Raw genomic sequence first — 27210 nt, forward strand, 5'->3', positions numbered from 1 at the left:
TAATGAAGCTTTATTTGTGTATTTTGTTCAGACCATCCAAGAAGTGTTGGTTTTTATAGACACAGGTCTGTCAGTGAGCAGTTACCAAAGAGTCAGAAGTTCATTTAAAAACTGAGACAAAATCAGGACTGTATTACCGTCAGGTGCTACAGCACCAATACACCTGTTCATAGGGATGTTGCTTAGAGCAAGGAATCAGCAAATTCTTAGACTTCCACAACATAACCCAGAAAGAAGTTTGCTTTAACATTTTTGCTATGCTTTTGCCAAAAGCTTCTGTGTCTGCAAAGCAAGCTGCACGGTGTGAAGTTCGGAGTTCCTGCTTTGCATTCGCAGACAAGTGGAAAGCAAGCTACGTGGCTGGAAATGCGCTATCCTCCTCTTAAACTGAAATTTACACGGTACATTTTTAATAAGGTAAATATCTCTTACCTTGGACATCCAGTCAATAGCTAAGAGCTGAGTCTCTCATTGGGCCACCTTTACTCTTCCTCCACACAGGGCAGTATGTGCGATTAGATGTCCTTTCCAGCTCCTCCCCCCAGATCTAGCCGTGAAAAGCTGCCTCCTTCCTCAGGAGGAAACTCTTATCTGCTTACGTCTAAATAAAACCTACCATTACACAATGAAGACAAAAATATCAAACAGTGCTTTTTGTATCTAGCAAACTACTTCCAATGCCTCTGAGATATACACAGGGTCTTTATAAAATACCAGTTGCAATGGAATGAAGCTCAATAGATGGAGCTGGTTCACTACAGCAGGACTCGCAAGCAGTATTTTGTAACCTGACATGAGCCAACTAGTCAGACCTGTTAGTTGTCCTTGGTGTAAACTGACAGCTTCCTGCCTTTTCTCTAGACACCACTAACAATTTACTGACTATGCCATCGATTTCCTTCTCTTCGGTATCACCCAGTTTCTACGATCATTAAAACACAAGATTCCCTCTTTCCCAAATTCCTCTTTCCTGTTACAAAAGGCATCTGTTGAACTCTTTTAAAAGGAGGATACTGCATTTCCAAAAGGGACAAACACCGCTGGTACGGACAAACACAAAAAAAACTTACCTCCAGTAAAGCCACAGACCAAATACTGCTTTCAACCATTGGTGTAAAGACAGTGAAAACAGGATATAAAATAATTTTTAATACCAACAAAACCAGCCAAAATAAAATAAAATAGCCAAATCTTCAGTGGGTTTTTGGTTCCTGTTTTTAAAGAGGATATTCTCCAACTTCCACTACATACTTGACGGAAAGAAGGCAAACTTGAGAGCAGCAGGCAAGCCTCAGCCCAGGAAGGCTGAAAGGCTTAGACTCCACCCTTCGCTCCCATCCAGCCAGCACAAAGGAGCGATACCAGACATGATTAGTGATGATGAGGTATTCTCTCTATGCTGCTACTCAAGCTGGGTGTAACGAGTCACAAACCTTGTTAAGCAATTCAGTGTCACATTTGCTGATGAGCAAACACCCAAACCACAGATCTTTGGGCAAGAACAGGTCCTCAGTGGCAGAACGAAAGCACAGATTAAAATTCACTTTCCTGGATGCAAGCAAACTGAAGTCTTCGTAAGCCCATTGGAAAGAGCTCTGGATTGTGAGGGTAGCTCTGAAGGAAAATCCTGTAAAATGCCACCTAGAAAGCCAAAGGGCTTTTACAGCAAACTGCCCAGGAAAACCTTTCATGGGAAGCAAAACAGAGGCACCTGGAGGTGGTTTGTGTTTTTTGCTTGTTGACTCAAAAAATATTCCCAGAAGTGCCGTAGCACTTTTTATTTTTTATTTTTCCTTTTTCTTAAAACCACAAACAAACAAAAAATCTACATCAGGAGTTACCTTACGTTTTTCCTCATGGCAGTTACCATTCAGTTACCAGGACTCTGAATAAAAATGACCAGTGTATTATTTTTTGCTTCCACTTCAAAGACACAAAATTACCTTTATTCAGACAGACAACATCTCCGTCACGCAACAAAGTCCACAGATGAAAATGCGTTTCTACCCTCAGAACAGAACCCTGGGCACAGGCAGGGTCTGACTGGAAAACTCCAGCCAACTTGCATGGACATATTCTTTTTATTTAAAATCAAAGATTCCTAAATCCAACTTCAGCAATTTCTTACCAAATCAACCACGCCCCTGTTACATGAGATGTTCTGTTCTCAAACACAGAAAAAAGAAATAGAAAAATATCAATCTGAATCATATTGCTATTTTTTCTGCACATACAGGTCACTTTTTTATTGAATTCTATAGGCATTTTTTAATTTATTTTAACTAAAAATCATGAAAATTGGTGGCAAACAGGAATTTAGAACTTGTTCACTTTTATACCCTTTTAAAATCTGACAAAAATATGAGTGATAACTTGTTATGAGTAGCGGAAGATAAAATTAGTTGACTGTGAAAATGTCCAAAAAAACCAAAACACTTTTCCTGCATAGTACTTGTAAATACAGGAGAAAATAAACACCAAACCTTATTGCTCTCTTTAATACTGTTCTTTTGGTAAATCAAGTCTACTGGAATCCACATGTGAAACAGGAGCCGTGCAGGAACTCCTGTGGCATGTAACACATCTTACTGTAGCACATGAACTCAACCTGTCAAGAAAACATGACTGGTGAATGGCAGGCCTGGCATCGCAATACCAGCCCTTTTCTGGAGTTTACGGAGCACTCGGGTTGGTGGCTTTGGAGCAGCACCTGCCAGCTGGCTGGATACACCCCTGCTGCCCTCAGGAACAGGGCATCTTTTCTGGGGCTCCTCTGCCCCAGCACTCCTGTGCCCAGAAGGTCAGTTCACGGGGAGACGTCCTTCCTCACTGTAATTCGGAAGTGCCAACGTGCCCCCATTGCTGAGGTACATCTCTATAGTCCCAACAAACCTATTTTGGCAACAAGAACCATGACACGCTGCAAACAACCAATCTGTAACAGCTGTAACTAAAAACTGTCACAAACTGCAAGTACGTTTCCTCCTCGACCTGGAAGAGGAATATTCAGCATGGATCTCCATGCATCTAAGGAACACCTCCTTCCTGGGTAGTAAAGGAAAATAACATTTTGTTCTGGAAGAGAAGCTGTAAGAAGTATAACAACGTGGGCCTTGGGGGCACAGCCCAGGCAGAGAGCACACAAGGCCAGAGGGAGCTAGCAGCAATGCTGCGCTCAGAGGCAATACCGGCTCTTCAAAGCAGTGGGGACTCAGTCATTTCCCAGACCAAGCCCAGCTGGACAGAGCCTAGCACTGACGCTGCCAAAACAAAATGCATTTGTAAGCATATGGGCTGCTGTGTGATCTTTTAAGGGACAAGGGAAGCTGACTTTTTACCTTCTGCCCACAAGGAAACACTATGGAAATGTCCATTCCCACCAATCTCAGCCTGACACATAAAATCAAACAAGCAAGACAAGGAGCAGAGAACACTTACAAGCATTTCTCCATGTCATCCATCAACCGAAAAATGAGTCCAAGCTTTGCATTTAATGTGCAGCTTACGGAGCCTCTGTCTAATCACAGCATCAGTAAGAAGAGCAGAACCAATCCAGTGAGTTACAAACGTACAAGCCCAAACTTGGGCTGTGGTCTTGACTGTGACAGTGACTCACACAGGCAGTGGCCAAAGAGCCACTTTTTATATCCTCGTCTGCAGTTTGGGGATAATATTCTTCACCATCGGTTGCTCAAGAATAACTAGTTAATGTGCTCCTACAGAGCTTTAAAGACGCCTTTGGTTTTATGCATTATTTTAATTCCACAGTAGCATGAGTGAACCACTGAATTTTTATTTTATTTTTTTAATATAAATTTTCTGGTTAACAACTCTGGGCTGCTACAGCAGTCCCAGTCCTCATGAACCATAAAATGTACACTCCTTAACATAAAAAGAACTATATTTAAAACATCGTTGTTCACAGGTAAATACTTTAAAAAAATAAAAATTAAAAAAAGTCAGTTTTACTTTCTCTGTAACTGTACCTCTATCTCATCCTATTTATGACGCAGGGCATAGTTTTTTGCCACGGGTTTTCACACTGTGTTTTTCTGAACGTGGTGTACTTTCCTTACATTCACATACTGTGTAAACCTTTGCACCCCCTATTATTTACTACTCCACGTTCCAGGCATACTCCATACCCACAGCAATGTCACTTCACAGAATAAGGCACAATGAAGAACAGCAGGATAACAATACAGGTGTGTGTAAGCAACATCAATTCCCAGCAAAACTGGGCAATACGCAGTAAAGTGCTTCAACTCTGGCAGCTTCACCTAAGGAAATCTAACCTTTTTTTAAAATAAGCAAGTAATAAATGAATCCTGAACTCTATGTAAATTATAAACATAGAGGCAGAACCTCCATCACACAAAAATCTATGGCAACAGCATGTAGCAGTAACAATAAATACACCAGAAAGATAAGCAATACTGATCCAAAATTTAAGAACTATTTTTTTTTTTTTTTAGTGAACTATCAAGCTATCATATTAATAACTGAAGCTCTATTCCTCTGCTGATCTAAAGCAGGGTATTTATTACTACGAATTCTATTGCAGTAGTACATTAGGACTCCAGGCGAGCGCAGGATCCCACTGTACTAGGCATTATATTAACAAAAAATGACTAACGTTTGCTACAAACAGATGAAAAACAAGGATCATATCAGTCAAGGAAGAGTTCATCTTCCAAAAGTCTCTGTGGATGTTACTGCACACAGCTTGTGCTAGAACAATGTGTATTTTCTCCTTTTTGTGTCTGTAGCTGAGAATCACCCTTTGTTTCTGCGTCTCATGAAGATCTCCCGTAAAAGTGCAACAGCAGGAGAGTTACCTACAAACATATAAACTGAAAGAAGAAAAATATTATATGTGGCTATTTGAAGATGTCTTGAGAGTAACAAATTGTGATTCAAACACTCCTGTAAAACACTAAGTCCAAGTGTTCAAAGTGCTCTTTCAAGAAAGGGGATGAGTTTCACCTGCCATTTTAATTCCCTAAAATCTGCATCAGCATATCCTAGAGAGGTGAGCATGGTACACGTACCTCTGCTTAACTGCTAGAACTGGATCACTCCCCACATAATTTAGCCAACGAACCAGGTTCCCGTACAGCATCTCCCGTACCTTGTATCTGTCCATGGGATCTTCCTGTTGCAGCTGACTCTCTCGCATTGTTTGGTACTCTTTCTCATATTTCTTCAGCTTTTTTGTTGGCACCTGTGGATCACATTTGGAAGACATGCATTTAGAGATTAGAGGAATGCTGGAAAGGCTGCCTGAAAGCTCTGCCTGCAAACAGGAAGCAAAACAAGTGCTGGAAAGCTGCTGCTGAATAAATTCGCTCCCCATTGCCCCCCCTTCCCTACTCAGCAAGCCATGTCAAACACTTACCAATACAGTTCACACTGGCAGAAATCTTTCTGCGCCTACTGTTGTTAATTTTTCAAATACTTAGCAGAAAATGAGAGTGAAGTAGAGACGTTTTAATGAGAGAAACAAGAAGGAAAGAACCACAAACAACAGGACTGAGAGAACAGGGAAGAGGAAAATACGCTTTGATATGTATGATTCACTAAAACAAAGTGCCTTAGCAGAGAAACCTGCTACCAGGGAGATTAGAAGAAAGGAGTGTGCATGCAAAAGGACTGGACATTTCCCTGGGGGAGATCAGAGTAATGGTTTTTATTGCTGAAAGAGTATTAACGTCTAAATTACTAGCTTGTGACCAATGCCCTCATGCAGTCTGGCACCAGAATCCTAGGCTAAGGTGGAGACGCTGCAGTGCTCACTTCCAGCCGCAGCAGGGAAACAGCAAAGCAACAACACAGAAATCACAAGCCATTTGGTAAACAACCTGCAGAAAGGTGAAGACCTAGGGAGTTTGATTTCTGGGAAAGCACAGCTTTGAACTTGAAACAAGGTACACAAAGAGCCCAAGTATGTTTTTAAACAACGCATGGAAATCCTTTGCTTTACTTTCACCTTCTAATTGGTAACGCCATGCGTTACGAGCCATCCTGCCTCTGTCTGGAGACCTGTAACAGCATTACTGTACCTCTGCTGTACAACAAGAAGCTGCCCGAAGCTGGCATCCAGAGAGATCACTAACACAACATACCATCAGGACTTGTAAATACATGCTCTTTCTGATCATTATGTATTTCTGATCTGTTCTGTATCCGTCTCTTCCTCTTGTATGTATTGATCTAGTCTAGCTAACTGCTATTGCAAGGGCATGCCACTGTCACCTTGCCTGAGGGCACAAAATTACTGCCAACGAGCAGAGATACATTTCCACATGTAGTTTTGCTTTTGGTTTTCAGTCCAATACCTCCTTCCTCTGAGATACAGGACGGGACCAGCGAGTTCTCAGTGTCACTGCAGGGAGGCCTCTGGGAGGTACAGGAGAAAACGTGAAACCCGTGACCTGCACAGCAGAGTGTGCAAGGAGCTACCCTGGAGAAGCAGACAGCACTAACAAAGCCATGCTGATGCCCACAATTACAGATGAAATCTTAAACCAACCCCCCTGAAAACAAAGCAAAGCAAAGGGGAAACAAAAATTTTCAGTGTTTTGGATGCACAGCTGAGAATTTCACTTTTATCACTCATACAGCAAACCGCAATGAAATAAAAAGTATTTCATCAGAGGCACTTTTTTACTTGTCAAGTGGGCAACACACAAGGTGCACAACCAGCCCTTTTTGTCTTAGCTGCAACTTGAAACCATTGAGGCTATCTGGTAATCAAGAATAAGAAATCAGTTCGGCACAGAATTTTGAACTTTGTAAACCCATCACACATCCAAAGCCTCATCTATTCCTCCTTCAGAAATGCTTACTTTAATCTTACCCAGAGAAACAGATCAAGGCTCCCACGCTGGAGCATTATGTGGATCCTCCAGACCCAGTTCTTGTGTTATTTTGTCATTTTATGCTCCTGTGTGCTACCAGCACAAAATTAAGAGTGAGGGAAGCATTGTGGGGCAGTATGGCAAAAAGGTGCAATACAGGTGAGACTTATCAGATGATCTCTTCAACTATTCTCCTGATTCTGGTGCTTTTAAAGTACAAATAAGAAATAACTCTCACTACAGAGAGAGACGGAGAGAAGCGTCCCACGCACGCAGCCACATGAATCCTTCAGCAGGAATCAAGCTCTCTGAGGGCATGTCTTAACACCCCGTAACTCTTCCCACCAACCACTCATCTCTTCTTTGCATTCTTCAGTTTTGGTGCACAGCCGTGAGTAGGACCATGCCTGGGCCCTCTGTGGTCACTGCAGGGGTAAGTTCTCAGCTCCTCCGAGAGCTACCCACGGATGCAGCAGCTGTGTGCTGGGACCAAGCGCAGGGTCCTCACGCGGGGTCTGTTCTCCAGCAAGCAGTGTGACGACGTTTCTTTACCAGTGTTAACAGTAAATATGCCTGAAACCGGGATCAAAGCATCCGGGTACATGGGAATATGCAGTGTTGTAGTGAGAGAGTGGCTTCCGTGCTCATCAAAAGAATATCCTGGCTTTGGCATGGCAATGCCAACATATGCTACATCCTTGTCTTAACTGGAAAGCAGTACCTAAATACAGTGAAATTCTATCTTAAGGATTTTGCTGGGGGAGGAAAGCCCTATTAGAGAAACAGTTCATACTAATCCACTTATCCCACAAAATACAAAGCCGAGCAGGTATGCTTAACTCTGGCAGAGAGTAGGCTACGCTGTTATTGTCTGTTCAGCCACAGTATTCAAAGGAGTTTCAAAATTTATTACAGCACTTTCTCCTTCTGCAGATACACTGCTAAACTAAAACAACAACAACAAAATTAAAGCCCATTTACGTATTTCCTAATTTAATACCCTTAAACAGTTTGTGAATTCAGCAAGGGACTTCTCTTTAAGCCCTTCCATAAGCACCTAGTGCTAGCTGTGCTTCGGTCTTCATGGATTGCTCCTGAACAAAGCGTGCTCATAAATTTTCTGTAAAAGCTTCTGTAATATTGATTTCTTCTTTCTCTAGCACCACGAGACATATTGGCTAGAACTGATGGTTATCAAATTCAGGAGACTCTCACGGTTTATAAACATTGCTCATCTGTTTATCTCAGTATCTTTTTGACTCATTTTATTTTATTGTCTTCATGCATAAAGTCACATCACAACTAGTCATACATACAGAAAAAGCCACGCAGAGCATCTTAATAGAACGTCCATGCAGAAGAACCGAACAAACAAAACCTCTTTCTGGAAAAAATAACAGACAGGAGTGTGGAGCATCCACGGAGTCACTGCAGTGAGCCGATATGCGGCAGGTGAGAAAAAGATACTTGTTTTTTAGCTGGCTCCCTGTGCAGGCAAGACTTGAAAGATCTGCTTCACCTTCTCTGGCAATGCTGCTCACTGGCAGCACGCCGAGCATCGGCATTCACTCAGCTCCAGGAGACCTCTCCCTCATTCTGCAATTTCTTTTCCTGTTTACAGGCAGTTCAGTCTGACCTTGCTGGATTAATAAATCACACATCTATGACTCCTTCCTCTGAAATGTTTTATTGCTCTAATGAAGCACGAGCACTCAGAGGAGGTAGTTATCGTTATGTTCATTTGGCAGCCAAGGAAATGGAAGCAGAGATGTAAAGTGATTTCTGAACATGCTGAAGACAGCCAGAGGCTGATCCGGACAGAAAAATCCCATCAGCTGTTTTCTAATTTCCAGTACCACCAGAGTGCCACACAGCGCAGAGCATCCTTCCCACATTCCCCCTTCTCTTGCTATCTAGCACTGCATAAGGACTCCAGAAATACATAGTCCCATCAGGCTACCAGTGCAGTCAGCATTCAGCTCTCTCTGCACCCCTTCTGGTTCTGAGGAACACACTGGGGACACACAGCCGGTGCCCAAACTGTGTGATGCTTTCCTTTCCCATTTCTGAAGTAGTTGAAAATTTGCTGTTTCCCTGGCTACGTACACACTTGGTATTTGTGAGCGATGCCAGGGACGTGCATCCCCCCAAGGACGGGTTACGTGGCGTGCTGGTGGCCGACACAGGAGATGAGGGCGCGCACTGACAGCAACCACCGACACCCTACAGCCCCGCTTCCCTTTTTCACCGTCTGTCACACGCCTCAGCCTGCGGTCCCCCGCTCTACCCACTGCTGTAAGCAGCGTGCCCCAGCACACGCGGTGCTCGGAGGGGACAGGGCCAGCACCCCAGGGGCAGCACCCAGCCCTCGCTCTGCAAGTGAGCGCTGGCTCCAGGGGGCTCTCACGAAACCACGGCTACATGCGCCCCTCGAGGGGATCTCAGTTACACTTGTGCATACTTAGTTTTCTTCACATGATGGTTTAAAACAATATGAAAAGCAAGCTAATTTTGACACAATGCTTGGTTCTCTGAGGCGTGTCCTGTGAAGGTGGCAAGCTTTAAACAGAACCTCAGAAAGTGGATTAGAGGAATAAAACCAAACAGACTTCATGCACTGTCTTTGTTCGCAGTTGAAGTTGCTGTATCACTTTTTTCTAAATAATACTTCATATTTAAAAGACAAATCAGATTCAAGGAAGGACAGTCCAGCTCAACACTTCATTAAGCCAAATTAAGACTCAAATTTAATACACAAAGAAACTGACTCGATGCTTTACTATTCATCATTGCTGTGGATAGCTGTATCATCCTTTCTTCAAAGCATGGTTGGCAAAAGCATGAAGAAACACCTTGCAAGATCTGTCACTGGAAATCAGATGCAGAAGTAGATAAGCAATTTATTTTTCTTTTGGGAGGATGCAGTAATGAAAAAGAAAAAACAAAACCCACAGAAACATGTTGGCACAACAGACTCGTCTCTGGGATTTAAAGGGGATGAGTGGGATGTCATATATAGACATTATCCAAAACAATCAGAACGACTTTATCTCCAATGAAATATTAGCCACAAGCGTGAAGTCTGAAAGGAAGAAGGCCAAATCAGAGTTTCTCACACAACTCCATTCACACCGGGTAGTCTGCAGAAAGAAATTCTGCAGCATTCATATGGAGAAGAAATGTAGGGATTAAAATCAGCTGCTTCCTAAAGAAAATGCACAAACTGGAACACAGTTTGAAGGATTCCTGCCTCTCCTTTTGTCACCGTGCAGTGGAGGGCTTGCTGATAACAGGCTGTTTCACTGCAGGTTTGAAATCAAGTGGAACAATTGTCATCACCGTTTCTCCTTGCTGCAGCATCACTGCCAGGACCCTGACATCCCCATTTTAAACACAACCACAAATCTCATTGAACATTGTATAACCCCTGGATTTAAGGCAACATGGCAAAAAGTTTTTGTGAAGCAGCCTCTTATCATCTGATTCTAGCCTTATCCTCATTGCAGCCTGGCTTTGGGGAAGTGTGCAGCACAAATCCTGTGGTTCCATCGCAGTGGATAAAGGTGGGTCCGCGCTGCTGTTACTCTGCTCGCGCTCACACGTTGCCTGCAGCACAGTAAGAGCCCTGAATGTCAGATGCTGTTTTACCATCTACAGAGGCAGGAAGGAGATGTTGCCTGAAATTCCTTGGAAAGGCACACTGTGCTGGAGAGATCGTCTGCTTCACCTGTGCCTGTCTGGCTGCCCGCTGCAGAGCGGCATCTCTCGCTACCCTGTAGTTGTAAAAAACTTACAGAGATGGTCTTTTCATATCAGCAAAGCAGCTTGCTCCAAAACAGCGTGCCTAAGTGTGCCTTCATTGCAGGGGGGGCGGGTTATTCCTTCTGTACACCACCTCCTTGGCAGTTCTGTAGGTGTAAGACCTCCTGAAGAGAGCCTTCAGGATAACACAAATCCAGTCTGAATGCTGGCTGGGGGCAAAGCAAATCAGCTTTGCTTTGAAATTTTATTTTTAACTCTTTCACATCACCCCATTATTAAAATATCTGAATTGCAGCTGAGACACCCACAGAAACTTATAAAAAGAGGAAAGGCAGGTTGCAAACTTACAGCGTGCCCGCACAATTTGCTGTGGTTCAAAGTGGCAGTAGCCACGATCAGCAACACTGGATGATTTCCAAAAGCAGATCCTTTTGTCAGCCTTTAGTCTCTAGCATATTTCCATTCATCTAAACCTGCTGAACCTGGCATAACACATTATTCTGCCATGGGCCTTCTGTTTACAGGCCTGCTTAGTGAGGCTCAGTTAACTGTATAGTGAACTTCGGTAAGAGTTAGCTGAGGCCGAAAGATACTCAGGAAGCTTCTTTATACAGCAATCCACCAGCAACACAGGGAAAGAGAACAAGGAATTCAGATTCCCCAAGCTGTGGCTCTGAACGCTGGAGTGTACTTTTGTACTCATTGCAGCACTCGTGTTTTAGAGGCACACGTATGGACTGCAGGGGAACATGCATTTAAAAACAACAAACAAACAAACAAACAAAAAGGCTCAAGAAAAGCACGTTCTGCCTTGGGGCAGAGACTCTTCCAAATATTCACCTTCAGATTCCCAAATCGGTTTTCAGCATTCAAAAATTTGTTTGCACTTTGAGTTATGGAGGGTTTATTATCCACTTCAACACTATGTTTTAGCAAAAACAAAAAGGAAAACACACACCCAACATCCTGAGTGGATTAAAAGCAGCACTCAGAAATGGCTGATTATTTTATATACTTGCAACGGATGTCTAGCTGCTCAGACAAAAACTGCTTCCTCTCATATAGATAAGGGCTTTAGCACTGAGATGCACACTGTGAAAGGAAGCGCTACACCCTCTTTGCCTGCAAGCAGCCATTTTGCATTTCAATTGGCTCTGGTCACCAGGAGTACTGTTAAGGATGAAAACATCCCAAACGTTCTGGATGGAGGAGGTCTGTACACAGGTCATTTGTATTATCCGACGTAATTTAAAGAATGTCTGAACAACGAGGTCTCTGCCACAAAAGCCTATATAAGGCTAAATGAAAATCCTGATATATCCTGAGGACGCAGGCTAGGAGCAGGTAGGTGGGGGAACTGATGCTCTGGCCAGACACTGGGGACAAGGTCCTGTTCTCCCTAAGAGTTTTCTACCAACAGCAGCAGTATTTCCATCACATAACTTATTCATTGGTTTGTACCTTGCAAAATCAGAGTTCTGTGTGATTCTACATGTCTTTCTTACACCTTTCAGTATAAGGCATTTGGTACTAAAGGAGAAATCCTGCCCTGCCTCAATACAGAGAAAATGGTGAAATTCAATGTATTTAAAGAACAAAAGTGGAATCATTTTTGCTTTTGGGAGAGAAGGGAATGCCATGGTGATGCAGCAAAACGCTCTCTGTTAGAACAGTGCTTTCCCTGGTGGTGCCCACGTGGCTCTCCAATAAATCCCACCTCAAATGCACGCTGCCTGACCGAAGGTCACCGTGCGGGGTTTGTCACCCGTATGCTCTGAGAGCTGACATGTCAGCCACTCCTCTCCCCCAGCCCCAAGGTGTTTTTTTTTCACATTCCTGCACCTAAAAATCTCAGGACTTGGAATTGTGTGCAAAATACCACTACCACCTCTCTGCACTGCCCCCCACTTTTTCTGAAAGGGATGAAATCTGTCTTGAGCAGCAGTTTTCAAACTTTCTGCCATGACTCCCTCCCAGTTCAATCACTCTTGTCCTTGTCACGGCTATGTGAGAGCCTGTGGCAGCATGAAAGGAAGTGTTGAACATCTGGGATGAATAAAATCTAATCCCGTGGCCTGGGCTTCTTGACACATTTCTTGACGCATCACAGTAATGAAACAGAAGGGGATCGGGAAGAGAAGTGGGGTCTTCACCAGTGTCCCTGGGACAACAGAATCAGAAATTCAGGAAAAAGTCCACAGGGATTTTTTTGCATGACTTAGCAAAGAAACCACCTCTCCCCAGCTGGAGGAAGCAGCTACACTGTGTTAGGGTTCCCTTTCCAGCCCTGTCTGTAGGATCCTGACACTAACACAGATCAATCTACTGGCACACTTATGGGAAACTGCCAACACGAGGCTAGCAACTGATCAGTAACCAGGTAAAAATATTGACACTATCGAGGCTGTAAAGCCTGTCCCATCGAACAGATTTAGCCCACAGAACCAACAGCTTGCAGCTAACAAGCCCTCAGCTGAATGCACCCGAAGCCTGCCACGAGGCTGGTGCAACCACCTGTCCATAGGACACTGCTGAATTATCACATCCCATCTTGTCTCCTGTCACACTGCCTGCACAGCACAGCACAGGGCTGATCGTTTTTTTTTAAAAAAAGCCTTCTTCCTGAGCTGGAGGATTGCAAGAGTAAGCCATATGTCCAAGTTAGCCCTGCTCATCAGTGAGGAGCCTGCTGGTGCTCTCTGAGCACGCGTTCTTTTTGTTAACGTTGTTTTACATCAATTGCTCTGCAGCACAATATTAAGAAAATCTTACCGCTTAAATTTGCCAGTGTCCTTAAAATTGCAGTCAGATTTCTCTGATGCGTGGTGAGGTCCTTGATGCTAAAAACACCTTTCATTACTTTTATGAATAATTCAAGCCCCCGGGTTATTAAGAGCAATTACCTTCTAGTGCATTACTCCACTAGCAGAAAATATGTATCTCCTCTTTATTACAGCTGAATCATTATACACTTACACTCAGGGCTCCGCAGTCATTTCTGTTACACCAGATACTCTTACCTCCATTTCAGTAATTAAGACAACTTCTACCACACCTCCTCAAAAGCCATGCCTTCCTTCTACTTGCCCAACCCTATAAAAAACACTGCTAAAAGCCTTAAAATTAAACTCTGTTTAAAACAGCACAATAAATGAAGGCATTTTGAAAACACAAGTGAGACACCGTCCGGTTTCCCAGGTATCAGGAACGCTCACTGATGTGGTGTTTTAGGCAGATAACGAGTGCTTACCCCGCTCTGATAGCTTTACAGTCCTTCATCTGCCGAGGTTTCCTCCATGCCTTTAACGAGGCTTTGGGTTTTGCCATATTTTGCATATTTTTCAGCCTATGTAGGACCTGCAAAGCCTCTTGTCACGGAGCCGGCAGGTCACTCGAGGAAGGGCAGGCTCGGAGGGTCTGTCAGGATCAGCTGCCCGGTGACAGGGTGCGAATGCTGCTGGAGAAGGGAGCGCACAGCACCGCTGCTCACCGGCCCCGAGAGACAAGGCAGGTGTACTGAGTGGCAGACACAACCTATAAACCCCCATACAGAAGGCTTGCTCTCATCCATTACGACTACCCGAGACGCTGCCAGGTTAACCCACTGCTGATGAACCAGGACTTGCCTCCTCACCATCCAGCAGGTGGAAGCCCAGCAGCATCCCGGCAGTGGCAGCAGCCGAGGTGTGCGTCCTCTCCAGGCCGTGACGGAAACCCAACCTGCCGCCACTCAAGAAAGGACTCTATGAAAGAAAAGGCTCCTACAAAGGGAAAACACCCAGTTTTTGTGGAAAAGGCTAGATAACGTTAGCAGCAATATCTAACTCCCACCCTTTTCACCCTCTGGTGCCTACCCCACCTCAGCAGCACAGCCCCATTTTCTTTCTGAGCTCTCTGTCCCAGGCCTGCCTCTTCCATCTCCCATTCCTCTTGGCAGGGAAAGACCCAGACACCCAGCTGGTGGGCAACCAAACTCCGTGCTGCCTCAACAGCTCTGACAGCTCAGCCTGAACCATCTGCATGTGCTTGGTGTTGCCTACACGCTCTTATGGCACCCGGGGTAAAGGCTGAACAAACTCCCTAACGCTGTAACTTGCGTTGCCTCGTGGCTCGGCAGTGGCTGCCAGAACCACAACGCTTTGCGCATGTGCTGACCTCTGCCTTGACTTACCTAATGCACTCCTCTGAAATCAAACCATTGGGATTTCTCCTAGCACAAAAGACAAGCCTACAGCTTCACAACAACATGACCAGCATAACCAGCACTCCATGCCTTTTTTCATTATTTTTTTTGCGCTAAGTTCATGTTGACACAGCTAGAAGGAAGCAGAAAAACAAAGATGTCCTTACTGAACGGTGCATGAAAGCGCAAACAACACGGTAAGAGAAACCGGAACGTACAGCCAGAGACAAGGTTGGGAGTTAAATGTGTCAAATTCTTCCAAGAATGGGGTTCAAAGAGTGACAACAGTTGTAGATAATGAAGACAGAATATTTTAACTAATACACCCACCTGTATGAACTTTTTACTCATCTTCTAATACTTAAGAAATTTGGCTTTTATAAAGAGAAGAATCTCCTTTTTATCTAGTTTTAGCACTCCTTTCAAATTGGATGAACCTCATGGAGATATTAACAGAAAATGGATAAACACGTACTCTGCATCTCTTATGACTGCACACACAGGTTTGGGTTTTGTAGATGGCTTTAAGTAAGCTGTAACGTATTGCATTAACGGCAACCCACAGAAGAGAGAAGTGAGGTAAGAACACTGGAGGGTTCAACTTCAGGAGCGTCAAGCCTTTATTCTGACTTCACTTTCCCATCTTATGACAAATCCTAAGAGATTTGAAGTGGCCGTATCAATCTTACCCGACCTATCTCACCTGTGGGGAGAGCAGCAAACTGCATACTGCCTCACACAGGACTTTGATAAGCTGTTACTTTATTTTATTTCTGTTTTTCAATTATGAAATGTGGCCTAGTACAGCTAAGTAGCTTGCCACCTACACTTCTTTAGTTGCAAACATTCATACTGATACCCGACGCATTCAAGGTCGATTAACCTAAAGGCTTAGTGAACCGATCATGTCTGGAAACTTATCTCACACTACTTCTCCCAGCTGTGCTTGTGACAGTGGTGGAGTTTCTGGAGTATGTAGGAAAGCCTGCATCAATTTTCCTGGAATTATTTCTAAGGAGAAAACGAGGAAGCTCCAAAATACTGAAATGCCCCACTCTTGAATGCTTAATCAGAAAGCTAGTTTGATTAAATCCTTCCTGATCCAATTACTATATGAGGACAGCAAGAAGAAGCACATTTAATCATGAAGACGACATAAATGGAAAATAATTCAGCTTATTGAACAGGAACAAAGTTAGTGACAAAAAAAAAAAAGTTAAAAGCAGAAGATAAAAAGTTTCAAGCTCAGCCTGATGAAGGCCAATAAATAATTTATTCTACAGCATACTGGAAACATGAGGATTCCTCTGCTGTTCATATACGTTAATAGAGCTCAAAAGTATTATACAGAAGAGTCAGAAGCGTCCAGAAAATAGCTTTGCTGTGCTGGAAACCAGGCCGTACAGTTTCAGCCAGTGCAGAACTATTGACAGAACTAGCAGGTGAAGTCTCTGGCCCACTGATGTTCATTTTTAGTAAATCCTTGAACACAGTAGAGATTCACTTAGACTAAAAGAAAATTCTGTTGTTACTAATATCTACAAGGCACAAATCAAATCACCTGGACCACTTCAGTTGGTTAGCTGAAACCCAGAAAACCACACACCCCAGCTCGGACAGGCTGATAAGGATCCAGCTGATAACTACCACAGGAACGCAGCCGGTTCCACATCAATGTGATTTTGTCAAGTGGAGATGCCGTTTTATTTTTTTCCTCTAATAAAAGTAACTTTACAGCTATAACGGGCTTTTCTAGCACTGAGTTCACTACCACATGACAGATTAAAAAAAAAAAAAACAAAAAAACAACAACAACAAAAACAACAACAACAAAAACCACAACAGAAGAGTATATAATAGCATGAATTTAAAAGCTTAGGAGATGGTCAAAAAAAAACAACCAAACAACAAAACACCATTACCAAAGGCAATTGCTACTCAGTGACATTTTTCATGTTTGGTTAATGACATTCAAAAGGGTTTCTTCTGGGACTCATACAAGATCTGGCGCTGTTAGATGTTACACCAGTGACCTGGAAGTGAAAAATCCCATCCTGTTGATGAAATCTGCTGATGACACGTTTGGAACTGAGTGAAAGAGATGAAGCTTAGATGATCCAAGGATGAAGACCAGTCTAGCCTTGACCTCTGAAGCAGGGGGCAGGACGAACCACCCCTCTCATTTACACACAATCAAACCTCAGTGACAACCAAGGGCTACCCGACGATGCTGCAAGACGCAGGTTGTACCACAGAGCACCGAGCAGAAAGAAGAAACCCTCAGAGGAACGAGCAGGGTCCCAGCAGAGCTGGCAGCCGGTGGCACAGCAGGGAGCTGGCTGCTTTCTGCCCCCGCACCGAGGGCTGTGGCTTCGCCTCTGGCCACTTCTGCCCTGCAGCAGTGACATACGGCTGCCAAGACATTCCGGTGCCACAAGCTGGAGGTCCAGGACAGCAGAAAGCAAATGGGATGCAGTGTAAGAACAAGCAGCCCGAGGTATTTCAGCACCAATTATTCATTTTCATGTTTAATGAGTGAAGAAGGTCAGCTAGGCAGGAAGAAGAGTCAAGCTACACGCCAGCTACACAGTACCACACCATAAAACACACGCTTCTCCACTGTTTATAAGATGCACATTTGGGGCTGGATTTATGTACATTAAACAAGCACTTTGAGTGTTATCAGACAAGCACCTGCTCCATAATTAAGTCTGTGTTATTAGCAGCAGAAAGGAGCAGGAGCTTCCCCATTCCGGGGAGGTTATCGCCTCTCCGGCCTAAAAGGACTTTGCATCGCCATGGACGTACAGGCCATGCTGAAAGTTTAAAACACAGGAAACCCGAGGAAATGAGGCATTTTATTTTAAATGTGCTTAGTTATAGCATCCAAAGGCGTCAATCAAGTCTTAATGAGAAAAAAAAAAATGTTACCCAACTAATATTCATTAATCAGACTGTCAAATCTGAAGTACGAGTTACCAAGCAAACCACAGGCTGACACTACTGCCCATTTAATTAGCTTCACACAAGCAGTTTCTTTACCTATTTCAAATCCTGATGAGCTTCAGGGGAAGAAGATAACACTGGAGAGCTGACTCCTTAAATCATTATAAAATAACACATACTACTTATTCATAAAGATTCAGATGATATTCGTTGTCTTTATTACTTCACGTAAACATGCTTCATTTGACTTTTTGGGAGACTGAAGGTTTGTACCGGTAAAAGAAACTGCAGAAAAAAATATCAAAACCACAAGGATGACAGATTATGAGTGAAACACACGAGTTTTAAAAATCTGCAGATTTTTAAAGGGAAGGTAGCTGAGCGCTGCTATCATAGAGGATCAAGGGACTTGAATGATCAAGGAAAGGGAAAGACAAAAATGATTGGATTTTTTTTTTTTCCTGGGATTACCTGTTTAAAACAAACTATTATTGTATTTCTTATTTATTACACATGTATATAAGAAAAATTATGCCTCTCCAAAGACAAGGTGAGAGGATTAGGGCAGAACCTGATCTTGCCCTATGGAGGAGCAGGGGCAGAGATGAGAGCTCCTAGAGAGCTCCTGAGAGCTGCATCCCTGCTTCTTTTGGGAAGGGAGAAGAGAAGGGAAGGATAATGGGAAGGGCACAGATGTGGATTAAATCTGCTGGAAAGAGCCAATCCTAATAACAGTGACCACCCAAACTCTTTTTCTTCTTTTGGCAGCAGCAACAGCAGCAAGCTGGGGATAATACCACCCACAGAACCGTGGTTCTCATGTGCTGGCAGCTCCTCCTAACTGCGAGACCCCACAGGAGGCGACAGAATTACAAACTCACAGACAAGCGGAGATTGGAAGGGCTTTCCACTGGGCATGTGGTCCAGCCTCCCGCTTAGGCAGGACTAGCTTGAATTATTGAAAGCTTCAATTATTGAAAGCTCCTAGCATGAGCTCAGTTATTGAGTCTCTAAGGGTGGAGATGCTGGGGGCTCCCTCAGCAGAATTGCTTTTCCTTATATTAAACCAGAATTTGCTTTGCTGCCAATCATGACCGTTCCTCTTGCATTTTCATTGTGCATCTCTGAGAAGAGCGTGTAGCCCCCTGTCGAACTCACTCTGGTTGGGGATATCCCTTTTCTGTCGGCAGCTCTGAATGGCCTTCAGTACTTGAGATGCACCCTTGAGGTTCTGCCACCTGAAAACCAAGTTTCTGCCAGCTCATCCTCTGCCAGTGGCTAGGCCTGAAGATGTTAAACAGCACCAACCCCCAGCATTGACCCTGCTGGCAATCCCCAGACCAATTTCTAGCCAGTTGCTGGTGGTCCAGCCACAGGCCCCTGCACCCTGGGCATCGACCATGACCCTCAGCCCTCCACCCGCTGCGCAGTGACCCTGCCCGCTCTGACCTCCTCAGTTTGCCTCCACGGCCTCTGTGGGAAACGGAGACTGAGAAATCATTGTGGCAGGGTCTGCTGGTGTCTAACCATGAAGGATTTCTGTAAAATGCCTGATAATCCCCCTAAACAGAGGGGCAAGGCAGGCAGGCAAATGAGAATACAATGAAACTTTCCAGAAGAATGTCCTTCAACCCTGGATTAAGAGGATTATACCACTTAGCACAGCACATTTATGACTCCTCGGATCCAAGTTTTCTGCAGATAAGTTGAGAATTTAAATGCCCTAGAGGAAAGCTACTCAGTTCTTGCACAAACTAACACAGCAGTCAACTTACATGCTTCTTTGCACTTCTGTGCAATGTAGTCTCAGAGTAACAAAGAAATGTTGTTCACTAAAGGATACAGCAAACTAAAGGAAAGATATCCTGGTCCCACGCTTACCGACACTACTGGATTCCTTCTCACCATGGCCAGTTGCCCCTCCTTGAGACCATATCATGATGGTTAACAGCGCAAACTCCTTTTGCACAGGTGCAAGTGATTACCTAAGGTACAAACCGGCAGAGAAGCAAGACTACAGAGCAAACCCCCAGATGCCACGGTCACTCTGCAACAGGACTAGGTTTATGAAAAGGTGTCTTACAGGACTGCTGTCATGCAGTGTTGCTATGGGGCATGTCTAACAAAACTTTATCTCAGATCATCTACCTCCATGGCATCCACTATTTTAAATTATTTTTCATTATTCCCCTAAAACACTGGAATTGAATTAATACCACCCTAAGTTAATTGCCTGGAAACACACAGCAAATACCTGCTGGTACTGTACAAGGTTTCTTACAGAGAGCAAATGCTCCCCTAACTGGTCTGGTATTTATGTGCGTGAAAGCAACACTAAAAGCACTGCTACATTTTCCACCAAAACGCTCCCATTTTCCATTTGGAAATATGACCGGAATCATATTTTAACTTTTCTCTGCAGCCAGAAAAGCATACTAGAAACACCTTGAAAAACAGCGAAGCCTTGATTTTGCAAACAAACAGATGAATCCCCAAGTACAAAAACACCCAGGACTGTAACAAACTCTCAGAAAAAAAGGAAAACTTTGCAAATTCATTCTGCAGAACCTTGCTTTATGGACGGTACGCACTTTGGTGCAATCTGATAATGCAACCAGTACAGAATCAGTAGGATTTGCCCCAACATATCCCCACTGGCAGCTTGTCCCATGATTAAACGTAATAATTGAGAATCGAAAGAAACTTTCTGAGTCATCCCATAGTAGCACAAGCTCCCACGCATCCTTTAATCCTATCACCATTTTGTTGAGCTTCATCTTAAACCTACTTAGGATGACCGCACCACTGATAGCGTATTTTAAATATTTCAAAAATGATTTTAAAGAGCAGATATTTTCCATGTAAATCCTGAAAAGAAAGCAAAAAAAAAAAAAAAAAAAAAAAAAAAAAAAAACACCCTCGCTTAGTTACTGGCAGCACAACAGACTGAAACATGTTAATGCTCCTTAATTCAGGGGAGCAACGGAGCTGCTGAGAACACATACCTACAGTCAAGTCAACCACTCGTATTTTATCAAAAACATTAATAATGATACTTTTCCCTCTCGCAATATTTCTGTTTGCTAGGACGTAAGCAGATACTTCACTGAGAAATCATTTAAAAAATGTTATTTCATCGCCTCTTCAGCAGGGCGAGTGCCAGCCAGAGCAGTTACGTGGGGCTCCTGACCCAGGGCAATCCACGTGCCCAGAGCCAGGTCCATACGGCACTGTCCTTTGTTTCTGCTCCGAAGCCATACAGCACAGAGGCCACCACTGAACCCATGTAAGCAGCACTTTTCCAAGATCTCAGTTATCGGGTAAGCTACCCGTGACATGCTTTCTTACCGCGTGGATTCTTATCTAACCAACTAGGGTTGGCCCCAGAGCACAGCGGCACGTCAGCTCACCCGGGAGACCCCAGCACAGCAGGCAGCTCCTGGTACGCTGGCTAAGATAAAAGCTCGGTGGAGCCTGGTCTCTAACCAAGGCACGTGGAAGCACACAGCTTTGTCTGGAATGCCACGCTGATTAGCTACATACTGATAGCCAACTGCTCCAGCACGCCTCACGCACGCCAGTCTGGGTGAGACAGCAAAGGGCATCCCAACCAAAGGGGCTGGGCAAACCCTCGTTTAGGTGTGAGGGTCTGGGGGAGATGCAGAAGATGAGTTTGTGCATGGGCAGAAAAACCCAAGCAGGAAATACACGCAGGGAGGTTTTACACCGTGTGGCAAGAAAGCAAGATGATTCTCTTCTGAGAGCACCTCCTTTGTTGCAGTTTAACGAACCACCTCGGGTAGCTTTAAGATGTACTTAGTGCGTGGATACAAACACTTTCACAGGCCAAAATCTGCAAACACAAATGCTTAATTGGATTGCTAAATAATTAGCCTGATTTGTATTCACAGTGAAATTTGAACAGTATCTGCTTTCAAGCTAGGCTCAACATCTAGACATTCATATATTTTCAAAGTCTTCTTTCAACTCATTCTAGGTCTGCTGACTCACACAGGGGCTCAGCTGTATGATCTGAGAGCAAAGATGAATTTTGGCACCAAATTTCAGAGTCCAAACCAGCGACTTCAGTGCAGCTCCCTAGAAGAGCTGGGATCTCCACGGGGGCAGAAGACGCTCACACTGCATGTAACTTACATGGCTACACTACTAATGGAAAAAACAAGCGACAATTTGACTAAGAAGTTTCTACAGGTACTTAAGTTGATTTAAGGAGATCATAGAAAAGTGTTAAATCATCCTCAGAGACTCAGTGACTGACAGTGACCTATATCAGTGATCCCAGGTGCACACTGAGCACCTGGCCTGAACCTTTAACTGACATGCTCAGACACAGGAAGAGTTTACAGCATTTAGCACCAACTGTTGGAAGAGTTCAGTTTATTTCAATATAACTTCCAAAATATTATTTCAATTATTTTGCTACTAAGCAGGTTGTCCTCTTCTAAACTTAGAAACCCAGAAATATATTATTTTAATAATCTCATCTCCACTGAAATAAAGGGTTAATTTTAATTCTGTTGATGAAGGTAAATTGCTGAAAAGGTAATAAAGAGAAGAAATAGATAAATAATACATAGCTTTCAGCAGAACTAAACCACTGTAGAGAGTATAACCTTAAGCACTACTGACAAAGGAGCAAGAGGAACACCTACCACAGATTTGGGTTTGCTGACTGCCACCAGATTGGCTAGAAAGTCTTCATCACACAGCTGGCTAAAAACATGGGCATCGTAAGCCACCATTATGGAGATCTCTTCCATCATTTTGCCGGCAAGCTGCCGTTAGCAGCGAGAGCAGGTTCCCGATCCAAGCCTGAACCTTGGCTCAGTTCTTTGTCAGTTGTTCACACCCACCTGAAGAAGCTAACGAGGAAGGAGTGTCACAAGAGAAAATATGACCTAGCAAATCAGCTCCCACACAGGTTTTCCTCTCGAGGGTGCCTTTTATTATTACAGGAAGCACATATGAAACACCTGCTCATATTCTCAACAGCCCAATTGCAAAAGCATCTCCTGAAGTTTGAAAAAATCCTAGCAAGTAGTTTAAGTTCCAGTACTACGCTGGAGGTGAAAAAACAGTAGCCAAACCAGATCAGAATTAATCAAGAAATGATCCACCAGCACTTGGCAGCAGAACTGGAATCCCTTCTGTTCTTCTCAAACTTGGTAACAATAGTTTTTTCTTTATTCCTAGCTTTCCTCCAGAGAAAGCTGATATTCTTGTTCAGCAGAGGTTTGCTTCCCAGGGAGTTAGTTCTTTTGGCTTGTTTCTAAATTCACAGAGAACGGTGTTATGATGATTTCTTTCAAACGTTCCCTGGAGATTTCTGTGAGGTTTCTAAATCTCTCCTTTGAAACTCTTGAGAAACATTCACCTTTTCTTGTAGGCAGAGCTGATCTGTGTTTTGTGCCACTTGGTTCCTTGTTTTTGCAGGAAGATAACAGTCTCAAGTCACAACCCCCCCACAAAAGAGTCCTTCAGTTTCCATTCATAACGTAGTAAAACAGTCATGCAAAATGCAAATGAAATGCGTAAAATCTTCCTTGAACAAGCCTGAACCTCCACAACTGAAATAAAACCAATTTATCCCATTGAAAATATTCACAGCAGCAGGTTTTTAACCTGAATCCAGGACTGCTTTGCTTTCAGTTAAGCAATATGCTATCTTGCCTCAGAGCCTTAAGCAGCAAAGTTGCCTTCCAAATTACTTCTGACTTGCCAGTTCACTTATCTTAACACCTGACATAGAGAAAAAGCTAGTGCAAGGAAAAAATTGGGAAAATCTTTAAAAATTAGTATTCTCACAGCTACAAATGAAAATCTAGAAAATAATAAGCGTTTTGAAGAAACAAAACGTCCCCAGAAGAAACTCCTCTCAGGATGCTTTGGCAAGGTAAAACTTCTAACTAAGCCAGCACTTTTGCTTAGATTCCTCTGCTACATTTTCCTCTCTGGAAGCCTTTTGTTCTTCCTGGAAAATAAATATAAAAAACTGTACCTGCTCAAGAAGCATAAATCACTTCAGATGTGCCAGATGTCCCAAATGTTCAGATGTCCCAAAAAAGAGTATGTGCTGGGTGCTGCAAACCGGGTAGAAGTATCCGCTTCAACTTGCTGGTAGCGGATGTTTACGCTCTTGCTTTCCAGAGCGAGCAGGGTAAGACGTACCTCACTGTTCTTTTTCCTGTGCTCTTGAAGTATCCTTGTCAAAGATTACATGGATGTCTAAGTACAACCAGGTGCTATTTGCATTTGAATAGGAAATTTGAGCAACAGCTGTAGCGTTCAGGATTAACAACCCAACATGTATTTCACTTAAATAGGGGGAGAAATTACATGTTATTGCTAGGAAACAGAGAGAATTCTAATAGGCTTATAGCAAACAAAAATGCAGTACTCGAGGTTAAATCCTGGGGTCTAAAGCAGCTTCTGATCATGCTTAACCCTTGCAGGATGAAGAAAGGTATTTTTTCCTTGAAATGCCTCTATAATTTTTTTTTAAATCTTTATCCTTCTTCAAAGGCTTACAGAGTTTTTCCAATTATTTCCCGCAGCAGGGATACTTCAGATTCAGATCCCGAAGCAACATCCAGCTCAGAGGTTTGCTCTTTGTGTCACCTATAAAAAAAAATCATACCTGATATGCTAAAATCTGCTCATGTTTTCAGAAGTACTTTAAATGACCACTTCCTCTTTGGCTTCAGCACCGTGCGTGTTTTTTTGTTGTAGTTGTTTTTGTAGGAGAAGTTAGAAGCGTAATGCTCCAAGGCGCTGCTCCCCGGCTCGCCCGGGCAGGAGCACAGGTGCCTGCCTACGCGGTGTGCTGACAAAGGCACCTGTTGTGAGAGGTAAAGAAAATAACTTCCCACAGTGCCCCCGCCTCGCTGGCAATCGCTCAGAGGCTCTGAGCAGGGCCTGGGATTACATTTGAATAGTCATGTATGCACAGGGGAGAGAGCGCGCGGCGTAACAACAAACACTGCCATGTTAATGAGGGACCAATTTAATGCTGCAATAAGGGCAGGAGGTGGGGAATGCAAATTATCAGACGTGCTCGGCAGCTGCAGCTACTCAGATCGCTCTGCTGATTTAGAGAACAGGCATTTTTATTTATAAGGAATTAAGAACCTGAATCTCTATTTCCTTTTTTCACCTTCAGCAGAAGGGGTATGATGATTTAACAGAGCTCGATCTACAGGCTTCTAATGTACCACTGGCTGAGTAATTCTTCTCACATATCTGCTTAACAGAGGGCTGGCAATTTTGGCATGTTCTAACTAGCAAGCACAGGAACTAACAACTGATTTTGGATGTTGGCTAATGCGTATCTTCACTTTAAAAAGGATGTTTTTCAGCTGTTATTTCAAGCTAGGATGGCTGAGCTGCCTCCAGATCTCTGTGAACCTGCAGTTTGCATTCACGTTAACAGTCTGTGCTACATACAACATGAAACGGAGCACAAAATTTTAATAAGTATTTCAATCCGGTTAGCCTAAAACTTGTGAGTTAAACTGGTGGAAGCACGCAAACACTGGAAAGGCAAAGGCAGCAAGCACGGAGATACCCGTGACTACCTCCCCAGGGCACACCGCGCATTCTTGCCAGAATTTCAATACAGTCTGCCCCCCACAAATATTTCGGACTATGGAACTGATGAATAATCTATCAAAAGACTATAAAACCACATAGTGCAGCTTTGAATCGAATAACACTTCTCTGTGTAACACCAGGTCTACCGTGCAGCTGCCTTCCCCAAGGAACAGGAGCGCAGTCCCTACACGACATATTTTGAAAGCATACCTCTGAAGCAGCAGTTTTTGGAGAAATGCTTCACCCAAGCAGCCAAGATGACAGAGGAGAGCTCGCAGAAGGACAGGTGAGCTGCAGATAACCGTTAACTAATTAAGGTAAGTAGCCCTAATTACATTTGTTGGGATTTCTGTGCTGGTGGATAACAGAGGTGAATGGAAAATTCCTGAATTGAGCAAACCAGCTAGCTTAGCAAAGCAAAACCTGCTCACTCCCAAGATAAATTCACTCTCACTCCACCCCCAGGAATGTCTTACTGCTAGCTGACAGGGACGGGATCTTCTGATAGACGGGAAAGCGTTACTTAGGTGAGGTATGTGCCGTTTCTGGCTAAGCATTCATTCCTCCGCTGTGCTTCTGAAATGTCACTTGCTGCCATTTGCTTTTCCTGTATTAATGACGCTGGGAAGTTTACAGCAGCCCTCAGATAAGGAAACATAACACTCTTTTCATAGAACTTGAAATGGCATTTGGCAGCATTCAGGGTAAGTTTACAGCGTGTTTTTTCACCCAAATGAGAATGAATAATGATAGCATCAAGCTCTCTTGGTACCTCCCTTAGCCAGTAGTGACCAGGAACAACTGTTTCCAACACAACCAGCAGTGAAAAAGACTTCATACAGAGTCAAACGCTGTGAATCCCAAAATGAAGCCACCCAAGGAGGGCCAGCTGACCACCGGAGCACAGCAAACACCCCAGCTTTTCAGCATGCATGGAAGTTACTCGCGGTCCCACCTGAAGCCCCCTTGTCGTGGCTGGTGGAGCACAGGTCGCGTTGCTGCCCCCGACAGGTCTCTGCTGTGCCCATCTGGCAGCCAGATGAAACCGCTGTGCTGGGAATCAAGGCGGGGAGCGGCTGCCTGCCCTTTACAAGGGTGGCAATCCCCTGGATTAAGCAGCAAATCCTTTACTATTGTGCCGTGTAGCCCTCAAGAATGCTACATTTTTATTCATAACTCTGTTCCAGTTTTAGACATCTAGGGGTGCTTTTGGATTCCAAGCGAGCTCTGAATACTAAGCCATTGCTGATGGAGAATGCCCTATGCCAGTTGATAAAAGCAGCCAGCAGGTTCAGGCTGATGGGGCTGGTTCAGCAATTGCATCTCCAAGTTTTATTTTTATTATTTAAAATGTCAAAAAGCATGGCCTATTTTTTTTTTCCCAAATAAGTGGGTGTGTGCACCTGTGTTTCTCCTAAAATAATCCTCCCAGCACGTGGAAAAATCTGGGCTTGATGTGCTTTAGCATACATACTTCCACGGGTAAACCCGCAGCATTTGCAGCCATGCCACATTCTTAGGATATGGAAGCGGGTAAAACTGTAACCTCATTTTCACAGATGAAAGCCTGCTGGAAGGAGTGAATATCCTCCCTGCAGCGGTGGCAGAGGTCAGCGGGGCTGCAGTTGCTGAGGCAGGGGCTTTTCCGCCCAGCCGGTGACGCTGCCGCACACTCCCCCTCCGTGTAAACATGTGGCCCGCTGCAGGAAAAGGGGCCAGGCCTTTGGTTCTTCATTTATGTCGCCAGCTCTGCCTTTTGCATTATTGAATGGGAGCACAGATAATAAAGAAGGCTGGTACCATCTCCCTTGTCTGCTTCAGTCGTACAGGAAAGCAGTATCAGCAACA

The 27210-nt window shown here is 43.9% G+C and overlaps 1 protein-coding gene across 10 annotated transcripts in view; it reads right to left on the reverse strand.

The window, feature by feature from the left end:
* RABGAP1L (RAB GTPase activating protein 1 like) overlaps positions 1-27210 on the reverse strand; it is a 247475-nt gene that overhangs the window by 11240 nt on the left and 209025 nt on the right. For 5 of the 10 annotated variants that reach the window (XM_035332547.1, XM_035332552.1, XM_035332553.1 and 2 more), the window contains one exon: positions 5132-5224. In XM_035332547.1, the coding sequence (XP_035188438.1) occupies positions 5132-5224 (93 nt within the window). Of the gene's footprint in view, positions 1-432; positions 4854-5131; positions 5225-22424; positions 24391-24479; positions 24609-25572; positions 25853-27210 lie in introns of those variants that run through there. The other 5 variants (XM_035332557.1, XM_035332555.1, XM_035332554.1 and 2 more) reach the window with 5 other exon arrangements.

Source organism: Oxyura jamaicensis, chromosome 8, assembly GCF_011077185.1.
Source record: "Oxyura jamaicensis isolate SHBP4307 breed ruddy duck chromosome 8, BPBGC_Ojam_1.0, whole genome shotgun sequence".
Taxonomy (NCBI): Eukaryota; Metazoa; Chordata; class Aves; order Anseriformes; family Anatidae; genus Oxyura; species Oxyura jamaicensis.